The following is a 17,813-nucleotide window of genomic DNA, read 5'->3' as shown; positions in this document are numbered from 1 at the left end:
TGTGTGTCTCTTATGAATAAATAAATAAAATCCTAAAAAAAAATCCCTTCCTTCTGAAGCTGCATTCTTTGGGGCTGTTTAAGAGGTTATCAGTTTGTTAATAACAAATTGATCACCTCTCTAACCCCGTTTCCTCATGTCAGATGGAAATAGTCGTAATTTTGCTGATGGGATTCTTGTGAAAATTAAATAATATGTGTTACTGTCATAATCATCACAGAAACAATATACAGATACTTCAACTGCAGCATCATTTATCACTCTAAAACTTATTTTAAAATTTCATTTAATAAAAAAAATAAAAAATAAAAAATAAAATTTCATTTAATAGTTTGAGGAGAAAGCAAAACATTCCTGGGAAATAAAGTGATATCTGCTCTTCAAATTATTTTTCCTTTCCTTAAGCATACTTTTATCTAGGAATAGGCACTTTAGTTTAAATTGTATGCCTGTGTGTGTGTGTCCTGTTTCCTGAGTCTTAGAATATAATATAAAAGTGTAAATAAGCAGCATGACATTTGTTGGCAATGTTTGAATCAGATGACAGTTTAATAGGTTTTCATGGGGCCTGAGAGACACAACATATTCATATATTTGGAGCACAGTCAATGAAAAGATAATTATTATACATGACTAGAAGAGTGACCATGTACCAGAAGAGTCAGGCACAAGAGATTAGGGTAAATATCTGGTAATATCTATATTACTATATTAGTGATGGTATTTAAATACATAGAGCATGTATGCTCTAAAACTAACATTTGCCCTGGAAGCCATGCCTTCTGTCATCAGAGATGTAACAAGTCTCTAACGTTTGCTTTAATGTATATGTGGTACTCTTAATGAGGCAGTATTTAGGGATAGGATCCTGATTTACTTTATAAAATATAATTAAAATTAATGTGACATTTTATATTTGTGTCATTTGTCATTTAATGTTAGGAGTAACAGTTACTTAAGCATATGTTGTAATAAGGAGAAGAAGAACTCTGGGAATGCAGAAGGAAATACAAATCCTCATAACTTTAATGGCTGGGTGAAATCTTACTCTCTAATTTTGTATAGGCAGCTTTGATAAAGGTAAAGGCCTCACTGAATAATGAGCATGCTAGAGAATTATGACAGTATCAGCTAATTGAGTGATTAATTGAGTAATTTAGTTTTTGCCTGTGCTGCCAGCTAGCAGAGCACAACTCATTCCAAGGCAGAAGTGGGTTAACTAGGAAGAAGGCTTATGAGTAGATAGTCCAAAAAGAGGTGTATCGGGCAAGGAAGATGAGATTGATGAAGTTTTGGAATATAGGTGAAGTTTGGTGGGGTGAGGTCCGGAGCCAACGACCAGGAAAGAATTCTTGAGACGTCTTTGGTGCAAAATGGTGGGGTTTTTTGTTTGTTTGTTTGAAGATTTTATTTATTCATTCATGAGAGACACACACACAGAGAGAGAGGCAGAGACAGGTGTTCCAAATGGTGGTTTTATTAAAGCACGGGGACAGGACCTGTGGGCAGGAAGAGCTGCTGCCCCGGCTTGTGAGGAGTGACTGATCATATACCTGAGAGTTGGGAGGGGCATACTGTCCAAGGAATTCTGGAAGCAAGGTTTCCAGGATCTTGAAGGGCCTAGCTATTGTTGGGAAAAGGTCTTTTATTACCATCTAATAAAACCTTAGTCATGAGACCCTTCAGAGGTATATCGGTGTGCCATGTGCTTGGGGGATGATTGCCAATATGTATCTTGGGGGGGGGGTGTTTAGAGATAAAGGAGGTTTCTAAAGGAATTTTTATATGTTAAAGTAGACTTACAGGATCCTGGGGGTCGGGCTAAGATTGCCTTCTGCCCTCAGCAAAGTATTAACATCCATTGAGGCAGTTGAGTCAGTAGAGGAATGTCCCTCTACCTGCTTCAAGACTTTTCAGTGTGCTGCCCTGGGCTTGTGCTTTGTCCTCAGATAGTCCTCTGTTCCCTCATCATTTCCCCCCCTGAACAATTAGAACCCTGGAGAAGAGCTTGGGGGCAAAGGAAAAGTTCTCTAATACAAAGTACTAAGGAATATTAGGCAAAGTAGTAGGCTGAGAAGATAGCCCTTTTGTTGGCTGTAAATAAAGATTGACAAGTTGGAAGGCATTAAGGATCTGATAATATGCTTTCCTTTTCTTTTCTTTAAGATTTTATGTGTTTATTAGAGGGAGAGAAAGAACACAAACCAGGGATAGGGGCAGAGGGAGATGGAGAAGCAGGCTCCCCACTGAGCAGGAAGAAGAGTGGAGCTCTACTCTGGGCTTGATCCCAGGACCCTGAGATCCTGATCTAGGCAAAGGCAGACGCTTAACCTACTGAGCCGTCCAGGGGCCCCATAACATACTTTTCTAATGTGGAACACATACTGTTGCCAAACTGTATTATAATTCTGTATTGTAGATGAATGAGGAAAGGAGAAAGGGGTCAGGCACAAGAGATTAGGGTAAATAAGGAATGAACCAGTCAGTCAGGAGGTGAGTTGGGGAGTGTGGAATAGAGAGTGGAAGGGGAGAACAGTAAAGAAGGAAAGAAATAGAAGAGAAAGGACAGAATGAGAAAGAGGATCACACCTTTCTGGATTTGTAGACTTTAGAATTATTTGGAATTGTCCATTGAGTTACAAATTATGGCTTAAATTTCTTCGGGTGTTTTTGGTAAATTTTTTAATATTTGCTAAGAACTGGGAAGAGTTTTCCTTTAAAGTTTCAGGATTTGTTTTTGTTTTTCAACAGAGTAACCATAACACCTGACCTAGGGATATTATTCTGTGGATTGTATTCATCAGCAAGATAACATTAACTTGATAGCAGAAGAAATGAATCAAGACAAAGGTGCAACTGAAGATATCCGTTCCTCTGCTAAACTCTGCAGTCAAGTGTTGCTGTTAGCTTTTATCATTTAAACATTTGTCATCTTCTATGTTTCAAGCACTATTCTAAATGTCAGGGATAAAAGGATGCATAGGACAACATTATTGCCTTCAAGGATTGGGCTGGTTAATGGGAAAGAGAAGTGATGGGTCTATATAAAATGTTTTGACAACATGAAGAGGGAGCTCTGTGAAAGAAGTGTGCCTGTAGAGGTTAGAGAAAGGTTTCCAGAAAGTAACTTTGTGTGATGTTTACATAAGGTGGTCAGGTAGAGCCTTGTAGACAGAAAGCTAGATTGCTGTGCAAAGGTGCAGGAATGTAAAAGAGTGCTTTGGGGGCAATTAGTGACAGTTTAATGTGATGAGAGCATAGAAGGGGGGGGCGGAAGGAGGGGGAAAGTAATTGAAAAATGAAGCAGAAAGAGGAGGTTGAGGCCACATTCTGAAAGATTGCTGGTGAAGGAGTTGGATGTTGTCTACTAGAGGTGTGATAACACAGGGCAGTGCTGGTAGTAGACATGGGCAAACAGGTGAGTGGGACAGAGAAGATTCAAAAACAATCTCCAAATAAATAAAATCTTTTAAAAAAAGGGGGGGAATGCCTGGGTGGCTCAGTCAGTGGTTGAGCGTGTGCCTTCGCCTCAGGGTGTGATCCCAGAGGTCCCGGATCGAGTCCCGCATCCGGCGCCCTGCGTGGAGCCTGCTTCTCTCTCTCTGCCTCTCTCTGTGTGTCTCTCATGAATAAATAAATAAAATCTTTAAAAACAAAAAAGTCTCCAAAACATGAGTATTATTTAGGGCAGTACTTCAGATCATTGGGAGAGGCTGGATTTATTCATCAGTGGTGCTGGAAAAATTTGTTGACTCTTTGAGAAGGACAATTAAGTTACTAGCTGAGGAAATATTTTATTTGATATATTTATATTAAGAATATCAGGTTTAGGGATGCCTGGGTGGCTCAGTAGGTTAAGCATCTGACTCCTGATCCCAGTTCAGGTCTAGATCTCCAAGTCATGAATTCAAGCCCTGCATTGGGCTCCACACTGTGCATGGAGCCTACTTAAAAAAAAAAAAAATATATATATATATATATACACACACACACACACACACACATATATATGTATGTATATGTATATGTATGTATGTTGTATTTAGATTTTTGTTTGAAACTCTGGCTTTATAACTAAATAACCCTGGAACTTTTTTTGTAGCATCTGCAGAAAAAGAGGCAATCAAGGGTACATACTCCAAAGTACTGGATGCATATGGACTTTTAGGTGTTTTACGATTAAATCTTGGTAAGTTTATTATTCAGTATAATTAATAATCTTTTTTATCTCTATTAATTCTAAGGATTTGAGAGATTGCTTATATATCATTTCATATTCCATATTTGAGCTAAAAGCATGGTAACATCTTTTAAACCCTAATTATGCTAATCTTGGGAAAATGTCAGTTGAAAAGGCATGTGACATACTCAAGCTGTTGTGATTTTAAGTTTCAGAGACATTATCCTATATGAACACTTTAAGATTGGTATCAGTTGTTAAAAGAGAAAATCAGGGCATTGTCTTTTTTTGTTTGTTCCAGTGCTTTAAAAAAAGACATCTTAGAACCACACTGATTGCTCTGGTTTATAGTAGAAAGGACATCTGCTTTGTATTTAAAAGGTCACAGCTTGAGTCCATCCCTGCCACTTAATGTCACCGCAGGCTGCAGAGTAACCCTTGTGACTGCGTAGCTGGAAGTGTGGCCCAAGGCCTGGTACCAGTCTGTGAACCATTTTGTTATTGGTATGTGATGAGATAAGGAGCTTGCACCATCATGCAAATCAACACATGGCTCCCTTGGTTGATAGAGTCTTACTATGCAAAAAAAGTCAGCTAAACTGAACAGTGAATTTAGTGAGGTAATTGATTTCCATTCTGGAACATGCACCTTTCTCACTGTGACAGTCCATGGGCCAAACTTTGAGGAGGACTGGTGTAAAGTGGAGATTTGTCATTTGTTATGAATCTATCACATGTAAAGCACTATGCCTAGGTGCTTAGCTAATATTGCCTCAGGTAACCCTCACAGTCCAGTGAGGTTTATTTTAATCCTGGTTTGTGAGGGAGTGTATCTCAGGTTGGTTCTGTTAGCACACTAAAGTTGGTCTAGATAATAAGTGGCAGAGCCAAGATTCAGGGCCACTTCTGCCTGTCAAAGTACACCACCACTGAATTTCGCCTTCATGCTAATTTCATGGGATTTTTGCCAAAATTAGTGAAAATATCTATGAAAGTTTTTGTAAACCAAATTGCTTTATAAATTGTTATCAAGGGCTTTCTGTTCATATGTCGACAACAGCAGCTCACATTTATATTTTTTCCATTTCTTTGAACTGTGCTATTTACAAAGAGCTCCCACATTTATTGTCTTATGTGGATTTCCTGACAAACATAAAGGAAAGATGGGGAAGATAACATATAGATTATTTTTTTACTTGATAAATTTTTTAATATCAGATTAATCAAAGGAATAATTTCATCAATGTGAGATTATTCTGTTAATGTTTAAATGGTTCATGGATCTAAATGTGTTTAATCAAGGATTTTTTTCAACTTTTGCAAAAATCCAGTTGTAAATGTAAACATGTCCATGTCAGTTTAAAATAAGCATGCTGTCAGATTTTAAAAGTTGGAAACATGACAAGAAAGTTGGAGGAAATTTTGAATAACTTGAAAAATATTGGGAATTCAGGGACTTTTCATCCGATGAATTCTTTGGTTTTTGCAGGTGATACCATGTTACATTATCTGGTTTTAGTCACTGGATGTATGTCTGTTGGAAAAATTCAAGAATCTGAAGTTTTCCGAGTTACTTCTACTGAATTCATATCACTACGAATTGATTCTTCAGAAGAGGATCGCATTTCAGAAGTGCGAAAAGTTTTGAATTCAGGAAACTTTTATTTTGCATGGTCTGCATCTGGAATCAGTTTAGATCTAAGTCTTAATGCACATCGTAGCATGCAAGAACACACAACTGATAATAGATTTTTCTGGTGAGTTTGTGTTAACGTTTTTTCCCTTGGTAATCATGTGCTTGCTGTGCAATAGTTTGGTGATTTGGTGCATAGTGTGTTCATCAGTTATTTCCAAAGATAGCAAGGATGGGCATTGCTGATTGAGCACCCCACTGTCTCCTGCTCCAGAATCCTCAGCAGAGCATAGCAGGCAGCCAGTGTCAGCTTATTGAAGTTCCCATGTGACATGCAACCCATTTGCTCTGCCCAATCTAAACTGACCTTTCGTTTCTGAAATATATTTAAGATATTTATTTTAAAATTAAGAATGAATTAGTTGTAATCAAGTTGTGATACTCATATTTACTGTTCATAGTTTTGAGATCTTGTTTCTGGCAGTACTGTTTTTCTTTTTTCTTTTTCTTTTTTTTTTTAGTACTGTTTTTCTAAGACAGCATTGCCTCATTTTTTTTTTTTAATTTTTTATTTATTTATGATAGTCACAGAGAGAGAGAGAGGCAGAGACACAGGCAGAGGGAGAAGCTGGCTCCATGCACCGGGAGTCTGATGTGGGATTCGATCCCGGGTCTCCACGATCGTGCCCTGGGCCAAAGGCAGGCGCCAAACCGCTGCGCCACCCAGGGATCCCCTCATTTTTAATTTAAAGGTAATAGGTGCATAATCTTGATTTAAGAGCAATGGACTGTGAAGAAGTGATATGCTAGGATAAAGGTTAGTACTATAATAAAGTAAGACTTAAGTAGGTAATGGATATTTCATGATTATGCATAAACTGTACTATAGTATGCACAAAGGTAAGCACATGTAACTATAATTAGTGCTGCTTTATTGGAGCTGACCAGTTTTCTAGGATATTGCTTCTCTTGTCCACAGTCAGCATTGCTGTGGACATTTTCCCCTAACATCATGTAGCAATTATATTTCATTATGTTTGCACGTTCTAAGACCGCAGTCCAGGACTCTCTGCCCTTGGGTCTCCCTCAGTAGGTCAGATTCAAGGTGTTCTGGATATTTTCTTTTCCTCCCACTTGCACCATCTACCTATAGTCCTTGAGTGGCCCGTTTAGTCTGACCTATCTGTCTTGGGTGTCAGAGGGCTCAAAGTCAACAAAACCTTAGGATAAGAAACAAACTTTAGAGGAAGCTTTTTAGCTAATGTGCAAGTTTTTTTTGGCCCAGCATAGTAATACAGAGGAGAAACGAGGCAGAATGAAAAAAAGACTCCAGCATCCTAGAGACTTGGAACCTCACAAAGGAGGAGACAATGAAGGGCTGGGAAGGAATGGTTAATAGGGCAATTAAGTGGGCCTAGAGGTCAGCCCCACACTTTTTCTGATGGAAGAGACATGGAAATCCCTGAAAAGTTAAGGTGGCGCAGATGGGCAGGGCAGCTGCCCTGACTTTTTTCTCCCCACTCTGGTCATTCTAACCCCAAATATCTTAGATTAAGAGATAAAAATTTTCTTGCCAATAATTAGAAGTTTAAGCAGGTGTGGATGCATTGGCTCCAATGATCAGCAGTTAAGCACATTTGCTAAGTTTAACCAGTAGGAGTAATTTATTTATTTATTTCATTTACTTAAGGGTGGAGGTGGCAACAGTTTACCTAACAGACTGAAGGGGTTTATTTATTTATTTTTTTTAATTTTTATTTATTTATGATAGTTACAGAGAGAGAGAGAGGCAGAGACACAGGCAGAGGGAGAAGCAGGCTCCATGCACCGGGAGCCCGATGTGGGATTCGATCCCAGGTCTCCAGGATCGTGCCCTGGGCCAAAGGCAGGCGCCAAACCGCTGCGCCACCCAGGGATCCCTTTTTTTTTTTTTTTTTTTTTAAATTTTTATTTTGAAGGGGTTTATTGAATAGGAGACAGGTTGAACAAAAGGGAGACTAAAACACCAAAAATGAGTTTTGGTAATTTTATGCTTTCTACAATTTTTCCAAGGATTGGCATTCTTGAGCTTCACCTTGCATAGAAAAATGAAAGCTTTATGAATGTATTATGCATACTCTTGTAGCTTAGTAGAAATATTTTCCAGGATACAGCCAAGTAAGTTTTGTTTCCAGAGTCACAAACACCTATCACAAAAACTCCACTCATTTATTCCTTTGGAGATTTGAAGCTGCGGCCAGTTGAGAGTTGTTTATGAATTTAAATAGAATTAAGACAGCAATTCATTGACAGCAAAGAGAAATGAAAACTGATGGTAGAGAGAGAAACTACCTGAACAAATACATAGGATCCCACTTGTATTTAAATGGAGACAGGTATATTGCTTATACCTCTGCCATGACATGGGACTCTCTATGGTATCTGGACATACTGGATCACAGTCATTTGAACTTCACCTCAGATCAGTATAGGCAATAGTAGAGTATGGAGGCTTATGTCATATTTTGAAAATACTTAATGGCCATTGGATTGAGTGTTAGTCTAATAGTAATCTCACCATTCACTTACGTAGATGGTTTATCAGAACTGCACATGCCCACCAGCTGTCTTATCTCTACCATCACCTATACCCTGAGGAGGAGGGCTGGGCAGCTGCTGGTCTAGCAGTAGTGCTGTGTATTAATGAGACTAAGACAGCGAGATAGTGCAGAGTACTTAAGAAAAATTTCTACCTAAAACAGGGGAGTTTTAAAACTTGAGAACCAAGCTTCAGTATTATAGAAAATTCACTTTTATGAGACTCCTGGTTCTCTGAAAAGCCAGCCAGTAAGTTTTTCTGCACAACAATATATTTCCTTTGGTGATAAATTGTTAGGATATTCCATATGCATTCTTTGGAGGGCTAGAGTCCAGTATAGAGCCCAGAAGAGGCAGTCAGCAGGATCAGAAGGTAGCCAACCTGGCAGGATTCCAGCCCCTATCCCTGCTTTAGCCATAGTGACTCAGCTCTGGTGAGTTTCCTACTCATTGGGCTTCTGTATGTTTATTTTAATAAAACTTTTTGCTCTGAAAAAATTTGAAAACGAGGCCCCCACTAAACCATTCAGAGTAATGGAAAAATCTAGACATGTATTAATATGGTAGCTACTAGTTCAGTTGGCTATTTAGAGCCTTATTAAAGTCAAACGTTAAGAGTAGAGCTTTATAAAGTGGGGTGGGAGTATTTGTATGAAATCCTTTTTTGGGGGAAAGTTAGGTTATATATGCATTATATGAAAAGACAACAGAATGGAGCACAGATACTAAAAACATAAAAGATATGTTTCTTTTCTTTGAACCATAGATCATATGCCGGAGGATCACATTTTATAGCCTCATCTTTTGATTCCTAGCATGGTAAATGTAAATGAATTGACTTATTTGTAGGGCCTTTTAATTGAATGACATTAAATTAATGTTTCAGGAGCACTGTTTTAAAACTTATGCTGTATTATCTGGTACTCAGTAAGCTAATGAGTTATTTTTTTTTCTGCTAGGAATCAGTCTTTGCATTTGCATCTCAAGCACTATGGTGTGAATTGTGATGACTGGTTATTACGCCTCATGTGTGGGGGAGTAGAAATCAGAACAATTTATGCTGCTCATAAGCAGGCAAAGGCTTGCCTCATTTCCAGACTCAGCTGTGAACGAGCTGGGACCAGGTTTAATGTCCGAGGAACAAATGATGATGGTCACGTTGCTAATTTTGTAGAAACAGAACAGGTACATGGTGTTTTATATTGCTTGATTCATGTATTAGAAGAGAGGCTCAGAAAATAATAGATCCATAGATTTCTACTGGATTCAAAACTCCTTTTCACATCTGTCATGTCATTTTGTGGTTGTTCTTGGCTGCTTACTAGCCTTAAGAAAGACTTCCCTAAGACAAACTTATTTATAAACAAACTTCGGTATGACTCTTCAAATGAGTAACAAGATTTTTACTAATTAGCATGATGTCAGTGCTATACGTTTTGGTATTGAATTTAAAAATCCTCAATTAGAGAGCTAGATAATTTAATAAAATGTTTTCTTGTGTGAAATTAAATAAAAAATAAATAAATAAAAAAAATTAAATCAAGCCCAGCTCTTAAAGGTAGATATATATACCAACTAAAAGTAAGTTATGACATTTGCAGTCAGAGAAAGACAGATACCATATGATTTCACTCATATGTGGGATTTAAGAAACAAAACAAAAAAAGAAACAAACAAACAAAAGTACTCTTAAATACAGAGAACAAATTGGTGGTTGCCAGAGGGGAGGTGGGGGAGTGGGGCTGGATGAAATAGATGAAGGAGATTAAGAGTACACTTATCTTGATGAGCACTAAGAAATGTATAGAATTGTTCAATCATTATATCATATGCCTGAGACTAATATAACACTGTTCATTATATTTGAATTAAAAACATTTTTTTTGGCTCTGAAACTATATTATTGTACATTCAGGCCTCCCCCCAGCCCAACTCAGTACTTCAAATTAGTTTTAGAAAATATAAAAAGCTAAAGAAAAAAAATAAATATAAAAGTATGTGTGTAAAATATTGAGATTCAGAAGGCATTCTAAAAGTGATTTTTATGCTTATATTTTTACTATTTTTTTGGTTAATTTATGGAAAAACTATCACTAGTTAAGAGAAAAATCACACTTATTTGGTGGCCTTTTCTGGATATTTTGTTAGGACAATTAGATGTGAGTTGGTTATAAGATAAAACTAGCATGCAAGAGATGTTAGTATATTTGTCTTTGTAATGTAGAGGTAGTAACTTTGTGGAAATATTTTATATGTTATTTTTCTCTGTAGGTTGTATACTTAGATGACTCTGTTTCTTCTTTCATACAAATCCGGGGATCCGTTCCTTTGTTCTGGGAGCAACCAGGGTTGCAGGTATCTGTACAACATTGTTTTGTCTTGTGTTTTCTCTTGAATGTTTTCTAACCTCTCAGGGTAGTTCATTACTTCATTAGTTAGTTATTCAGTTTAGTAATATTAGCTAGATACACAAATGAGGGTCTAAATACAAGCATTCTTGGAATTGTCTTAGATATTTTTGTTTAATATTCTTTCAGATGTCCATAGAAATTCAACTGCTGTTTTTAATATTAAAATTTTAATGTTTCCATAGCACGTTGATATTTAGTGTTTCATATTTACTATCTCTGTATCTTTATATAACAATTTTGCCCCTTTAGGTAGGAGAATGTAGTAGTTAAAAAGGCATCTGAAACGAGACTTCTCAGTTTGGATCCTTACTCTGCCACTACTAGCTGTGTGTTCATGGGCAAGTGGTTTAACCCCTCTGTGTCTCAATTTGCTTATCTGTAAAATGGGAATGATAATATTAGTAGTTCCTCTTCATAGGGTTGTAAAGATAAAATGAAAAATATTAAAACCAGTGCTTGGTACCCACAGGCAACACTGTTGTAAGGGTTAGCTATTGTCGTAATCAGTAATATATCTGATACTGAAATTTTACTTTATGATTTGTAGGGACCAATCATCTGTAGTATGTTCTTTGGTTTGCTTCCTGATGGTTTCTTTTTAATTTTGTTGATATAAATATCTAATCTTTAAAATAAAAGATTTTTTTCATGTAAGTTCATAACATTAGATTGCCCATAATAGCGTGACTTTGCATTTTATTTTTATTACAAAATATTTAGTCCCTAAAGTATACATTATTTTCATTTTAGGCTTCTAGTGTGTATTGTCTAGTAAGTTTTATGCCTTAGCCTATAGTACTAAGAAAATGGACAGAAAAAAATCTTGCTTCCTTTTAGCTCACAGCTTCCTTTTAGCTCACATTTTAGGATGGCTGTTATGGAGAATGATTGCAGGCCAATTGAACCTTTGCAATACTGCAATTTATATAAGACAGGCCAAGAATTAACAAGGATTAAAAGCAGTTACAATTCCTGAGTTCTTGTCAAGAATTTTAACTTATGCAGGTTTTCTCTTTGGCATGTAGGGATAACTTAAGTAGATATATCTCTCGCCAAGTCTCTTTTGGGAAAGAATCCCAACCCTATTCCACTTCCTCTAAACCTTTGTGATCAGCGATGGGTGTTTAGAATATTCAAGAACATTCCTAAAGCCTTGTTTTGATGCAAGGTGAATGCTTTTGCTTTAGAGACAGAGGAGTATAAGAAATGGTAGTGATCTATTTATGGGCTCTGTATTTGCCACTCTCTGTGATATTTTATTAGAAGCTCAGAATTACAGTGTTTGACCATTCAAGATGGTCGGATGTTGAGTAGTCACATTGATGGATGAGGCTACCCTCCTCCCTCCTGCTGTGATCTGTGGCTGGCCCACACAGTTTCTGTCTGGCTAATGTCATCTTGTTTATGGGCTGAGAACTGTGGATTTTTAAATTATGCATTTCTTGATAGAAATAATAATTTTTAAGACGTTGAAACAGTCCAGCAGTTCTACTAAATTGTCATGGAGCTGGCCTATTGTCTTGAGTTGAGGACTAAGTGATTCTCAATTATTTAGCTTAGTAGTTTTTAAAGTCAGCCTTTTATGGAACAGAAATGGATTATTTTTATAAGTATCTTTTACAGAAAAACATTCTCCCCATCATTCTAAGAATTGGTAATAGAGGAATGAAAATATTTTATCAATTTTTAAAAACTGAAAAATAGACATTAATTTTTAAAAATAAAAAAATGCCAAGTCCCCAAATTTATTTTCCCTTAGAAGACAAAGAACGGCTTTTGACAGAGACTGGTTGAAAACGATTGTTAGGTATCCTGTGTATTCTCAAGACTGGAATTAATTTTGGGGTTCCTTGAAGTCAGTGTTACCTAGTGAGATGTCCCACTTCAGAAGGCACGGGCAGAGAATCCTTAGGAGTTGTTCCTTGACTTGCCTTTTATCCTCCACAGTTAATTCCTCAGAGGTTTTTTAATTGTAAGATTTTGAAGGAATCACCTTTCATGGCCTCAACTTCACATCAGCTGAAATATGAAATAGAGCCTCTTGGAATGGGGCCAGCAATATGTATTTTTAACCAGGTTCCCTACCATTCACATTTGAGAACTTCTGTGTACATGATGCTATTCTGCTATTCTTTAAGCATCTCTAAGGTCTGTTGACCTTCAAGCAGCTCCAAGCCTATCTGTTCCAACAGCCAGTCCTGAACCAGCAAAGGTAGCCTGCCCTGTGACACTTAGCCCAGCGTTCTCCTAGGCACTGGGACTCTCCCTTTCTTTCAGTTCCCACTGCTATCATCCCAGTTAGGGTCTTCTCATTTCTTCTTGCCCAGAAGACTCTCACAGTTTTCTAACTGGTCTCCTCCCAGCTCTCTGGCACTTTTCCCGGCTTTTGATATATTATGTTCATCAGATCTACAAGATGCCCTTTTCTTCACAATCTGTCTTCCTCTGCTTTCCTCTACCTATCTAACCTCATGCCTTCCTGTCTTCTAACAGGTGTCCTTTGCTCCCCAAATAAAGTTGTCATCCTTCAATATAGGCCATTCAGATCTCCTTGAATGGAGTCAGTCCCCCCTCCACACTGATCTCTTCATTAAATACTTAATACTTCCCCGATGTATATTATTCTATACTGGGTGTATAGAATAGTGTATAGTGTATAGTGTTGTATACTATGAGAGATTCAAAGACTGTACTGATGCTTCAGAGAGAGCTTACCATCTGTTTGGAGAGGCAGGCCTTTTATAGAAAAAGCAAATGTCAGTATGAATTAGAGGAATTATAGGAGTTGTCATAAGGTGCTACACAAGTAAGAATGATATTTTAAGTGGTAGCAACTCATTCATTTTACTTATGACTTTGTTTCTTTGAAATTATTTAACATTTACAATTTACACTGTTACTCTGACAGTATGTTCTAGCTTAAATTAGCCTTAAAAGATGGTAAACATCATCAGATCTATGTCTAGTATTGAGTGTGCAACGATTTTTGGTCGAATTGAAGTTTTAGAAATACATGAACATGAAGCAATAATATTGATGGAAAATGATGTCCCATACCATCCAATTAAATGTTTTTTTAAAAAATATCTTTGATACAACTTTTTTAAAAAATTGGATAAATTTGTGCTTATTTTAAGCCTTAAAACTTTCTGGAGTACTACTTTTATCATAATTAATATAAGAGCTCTTTTATTATAGAATTTTTTTAGGCAATTGTCCTAAAACTTTAGTAATAAAATCAATCTAGTTTAACCAATATATTACTATTAGAGTATGATGTGTGGCTAGTTGTGTGTTATAGCAGGATGATGGGGAACAACCCCAGCCATTGCTTGAAAAACAGAACTTGTATTTTGTTTTACCTTCCTGATAGTTGGCAGTACTGTTCAAGATAAATATTAATCAATAGACAAAATGCTAAGTCTTGGATTTTTACAGAGTTATAGGCAATTACCTGAGAGTACTCCAATGAAGAGGTATCGACTTCTGCTGAATTTTCTCCAGTCTAAAATGCTTAATGTCCTGGGGTACACATCTTTCAAATTTTAAAATTTTCATGAAGACTACTAAGCACTATAAAGTAAAATTGAATATAGGCATAACATTAGGTTAATCTATTTCTTATTGAAAAGAAAAAACAAAGGGCATGTGGGTGGCTCAGTGGTTGAACGTCTGCCTTTGGCTCAGGTCGTGAACCCTTGGTCCTGGCATCCCCCGGTCCTGGGGTTCAGTCCCGCATCAGCCTCCCCACAGGGAGCCTGCTTTTCCCTCTGCCTATGTGTCTGCCTCTCTCTCTGTGCCTCTCATGAGTAAATTTTAAAAATCTTTAAAAAAAGAAAAAACATTAAAGAGAGGATACTGATTATCAGGAGAGTTAGTAGGTTGTCTTGCTTATCAGGAGAGAAGAATGATGAATGAATAATACTGTTAATTTAATTTTCAAATTGGATGAGCGTGTTAGAATTTATTTTCTGATTTTATCCATTGAACTGCATGACTGATTTGGTAGCCTTCTTCCCATGCCCCTTTATTATTGATTGATTGATTTTTTATTGGAGTTCGATTTGCCAATATATAGCATAACACCCAGTGCTCATCCCTTCCACTGCCCACCTCAGTGCCCATCACCCAGTTACCCCAACCCACCGCCCACCTCCCCTTCCACTACCCCTTGTTCGTTTCCCAGAGTTAGGAGTCTCTCATGTTCCGTCACCCTCACTGATATTTCCCACTCATTTTCTCTCCTTTCCCCTTTATTCCCTTTCACTATTTTTTATATTCCCCAAATGAATGAGACGATATAATGTTTGTCCTTCTCCGATCGACTTACTTCATTCAGCATAATACCCTCCAGTTCCATCCACATGAAGCAAATGCTGGGTATTTGTTGTTTCTAATGTTCCCATGCCCCTTTAAAGTCACTTTGTCCAGATTAGGGAGAATGAATTCTGGGGAACTTTGATCTCAGAGGTTCAGAGGGAGATGTTTAAAAGTGAAGCTCAGGGAAATAATCTGGTGTTACTTTTATATTTCGTCTTGGCATCTCTTGTATCTTTCTTAATTTTTTCTCATCTTTCTGCTACTCTCCTTTGTGAGAACAGAAAAACTGTAACAAAACAGAAAGGCAGATATTTTCCATTTTGTTTAATTCTCTTAACCCATATTTTCTGATTCTGTGTGTGTGTGTGACTGTGAGACTGCCTTGGAAAGCCAGTTTTTCCAGGTACAGTATTGTTTTTAATTTGTTGACTTGATGTAGGTGAAGTGAATAAAGCATTTAGTGTAACAAAGAAATTTGTAGACCTTGTACTTGTAGTCAGCTTGGAAGAGTAGGAATTTAGTTCAGAAGACCTAAATTCCCATGTGAATTGTTTTTTGGAATTCTGTTGACCTAAGAGGACAAGTTATTTCACTTGTCTGAATTTCAGTTTTTTTATTGCCCAAATGGCAGTAATATGTTAACTTACACAGGGCATATAGTTTGAGTTTTAAAAAAGATAATGTATATGAAAGACCTCTTAAAAATATCTTTCATAAGTAAAAATTCTTGTTATTTTGTAAGTGTTTTATAACTTCTTTTTTTTTATAACATCATGTTTTTTTTTGTTTTTGTTTTTGTTTTTTTAAGATTTACTTATTTGAGAAAGAGAGAGGGCAGACAAGCTAGGGAGAAAAGAGGGAGAAAGAGACTCCCCACTGAGCAGGGAGCCCGATACAGGTTGGTCCCAGGATTCTAGGATCATGACCTAAGCCAAAGGCAGATGCTTAACCAACTGAACCACTCAGGTGCCCGAGAAGTCATGTTTTTAAAAATAAAGGAAAAGGAAACCCTTTGAATTTTTTTAAACAATAATATGAATGAAAATCAATTATTCAATTTACTGTTGTATGTTCAGCAAATGAATTACTACATATTATGAACAGTTTTCCTTTGTCTACATGTTGGCTTCTAGTATAATTAAATGTATTTCTCTTGTGTAGGTGGGATCTCATCGTGTTCGTATGTCAAGGGGATTTGAAGCCAATGCACCTGCTTTTGATAGGTAAAACTGATTATTTTTACATAATGCTATAAGTTTTGATTAAAAGTGTTGTTAAACAGCAAATCTAGTTATTATATTTTACTGATTCATTTCAGCTTGCTTTGGCTGTAAGTAGAATTTTTTCTGACTACTAATTTAATCAGAAGAAAGTGATACCTAGTTTTGGACTTCTGGGGTTGGTACCACTAGGTTGTGGTCTTGATCTCCTGGCCTTAAAGCCACATCTTTGGATGTGCTGTCTGATAGGGTAGCCACTAGCCACGTATAGCAATTGAGCACATGAAATTCAATTTGAGATGTACTGTAAGTATAAAATACAAACTAGGTTTCAGAGACTTAGAGCACAGCAACTTCTTTGACCTCAGCCACGGCAGCTTCTTGCTAGACATGTCTCCAAAGCAAGAGAAACAAAAGCAAAAATGAACTATTGGGACTTCATCCAAATAGCTTTTGCACAGCAAGGAAAATAGTCATCAAAACTAAAAGGCAACCTACAGGATGGGAGAAAATATTTGTAAATGACTTCTCAGTTAAAGGGCTAGTATCCAAAATATGTAAAGAACTTATCAACCTCAACATCTCCAAAACAAAAAATCCAGTCAAGAAATGAGCAGAATACATGAACAGACATTTCTCCAAAGAAGACATACGAATGGCTAATAGACACATGAAAAAATGCTCAAAATCACTCATCAGGGAAATACAAATCAACACTACAATGAGATACCATCTCACACCAGTCAGAATGGCTAAAATTAACTCAGAAAACAACAGATGTTGGTGAGGATGCAGAGAAGGGGGAACCCTCTTACATAGTTGGTGGGAATGCAAACTGGTACAGCCACTCTGGAAGACAGTGTGGAGGTTCCTCAAAAAGTTAAAAATGGAACTTCCCTACAACCCAGCAATTGCACTACTAGGTATTTATCCGAAGGATACAAACATAGTGATTCAAAGGAGCACATGCATCCCAGTGTTTATAGCAGCAATGTCCACAATAGCCGAACCATGGAAAGAGCCCAGATGCCCATCAACAGATGAATGGATAAAAAAGGTGTGATGATTATATTTATATATATTACATATATATAAAAAATATAAATATATGTTATATGTATATATACTTGGTAACATATATATATATATTAGTCATCCAAAAAATGAAATCTTACCATTTGCAGTGATATGTATGAAACTAGAGGGTATTATGCTAAGTGAAATAAGTCAGTCAGAGAAAAATACCAAATGATTTCACTGGTGGAATTTAAGAAACAAAACTGATTAACATAGAGGGAGAGAAGGAAAAATAAGATGAAAACAGAGAGGGAGGCAAACTATAAGAGACTCTTAACTCTAGGGAACAAACTGAGGTTTGCTGGAGGGGGGTGAGTAGGGAGATGGGGTAACGGGGTGATGGGCATTAAGGAGGGCATTTGATGGTAATGAGCACTGGGTGTTATATGTAACTG

The 17,813-nt window shown here is 37.0% G+C and overlaps 1 protein-coding gene across 13 annotated transcripts in view; it reads left to right on the top strand.

Moving 5' to 3' along the window:
* The window catches only part of SYNJ1 (synaptojanin 1), a 91,336-nt gene that overhangs the window by 19,333 nt on the left and 54,190 nt on the right, over nt 1-17,813 (top strand). For all 13 annotated transcript variants that reach the window (XM_077879013.1, XM_077879016.1, XM_077879010.1 and 10 more), the window contains exons 3-7: nt 4,103-4,189; nt 5,670-5,937; nt 9,350-9,575; nt 10,662-10,745; nt 16,283-16,344. In XM_077879013.1, coding sequence (XP_077735139.1) covers nt 4,103-4,189; nt 5,670-5,937; nt 9,350-9,575; nt 10,662-10,745; nt 16,283-16,344 — 727 coding nt within the window. The remainder of the gene's footprint in view (nt 1-4,102; nt 4,190-5,669; nt 5,938-9,349; nt 9,576-10,661; nt 10,746-16,282; nt 16,345-17,813) is intronic.

This window comes from Canis aureus, chromosome 30 (genome assembly GCF_053574225.1).
Source record: "Canis aureus isolate CA01 chromosome 30, VMU_Caureus_v.1.0, whole genome shotgun sequence".
NCBI classification, from domain to species: Eukaryota; Metazoa; Chordata; class Mammalia; order Carnivora; family Canidae; genus Canis; species Canis aureus.
Note: the sequence above shows the minus strand (reverse complement) of the source record. Positions and strands in the feature narration are given on the sequence as shown.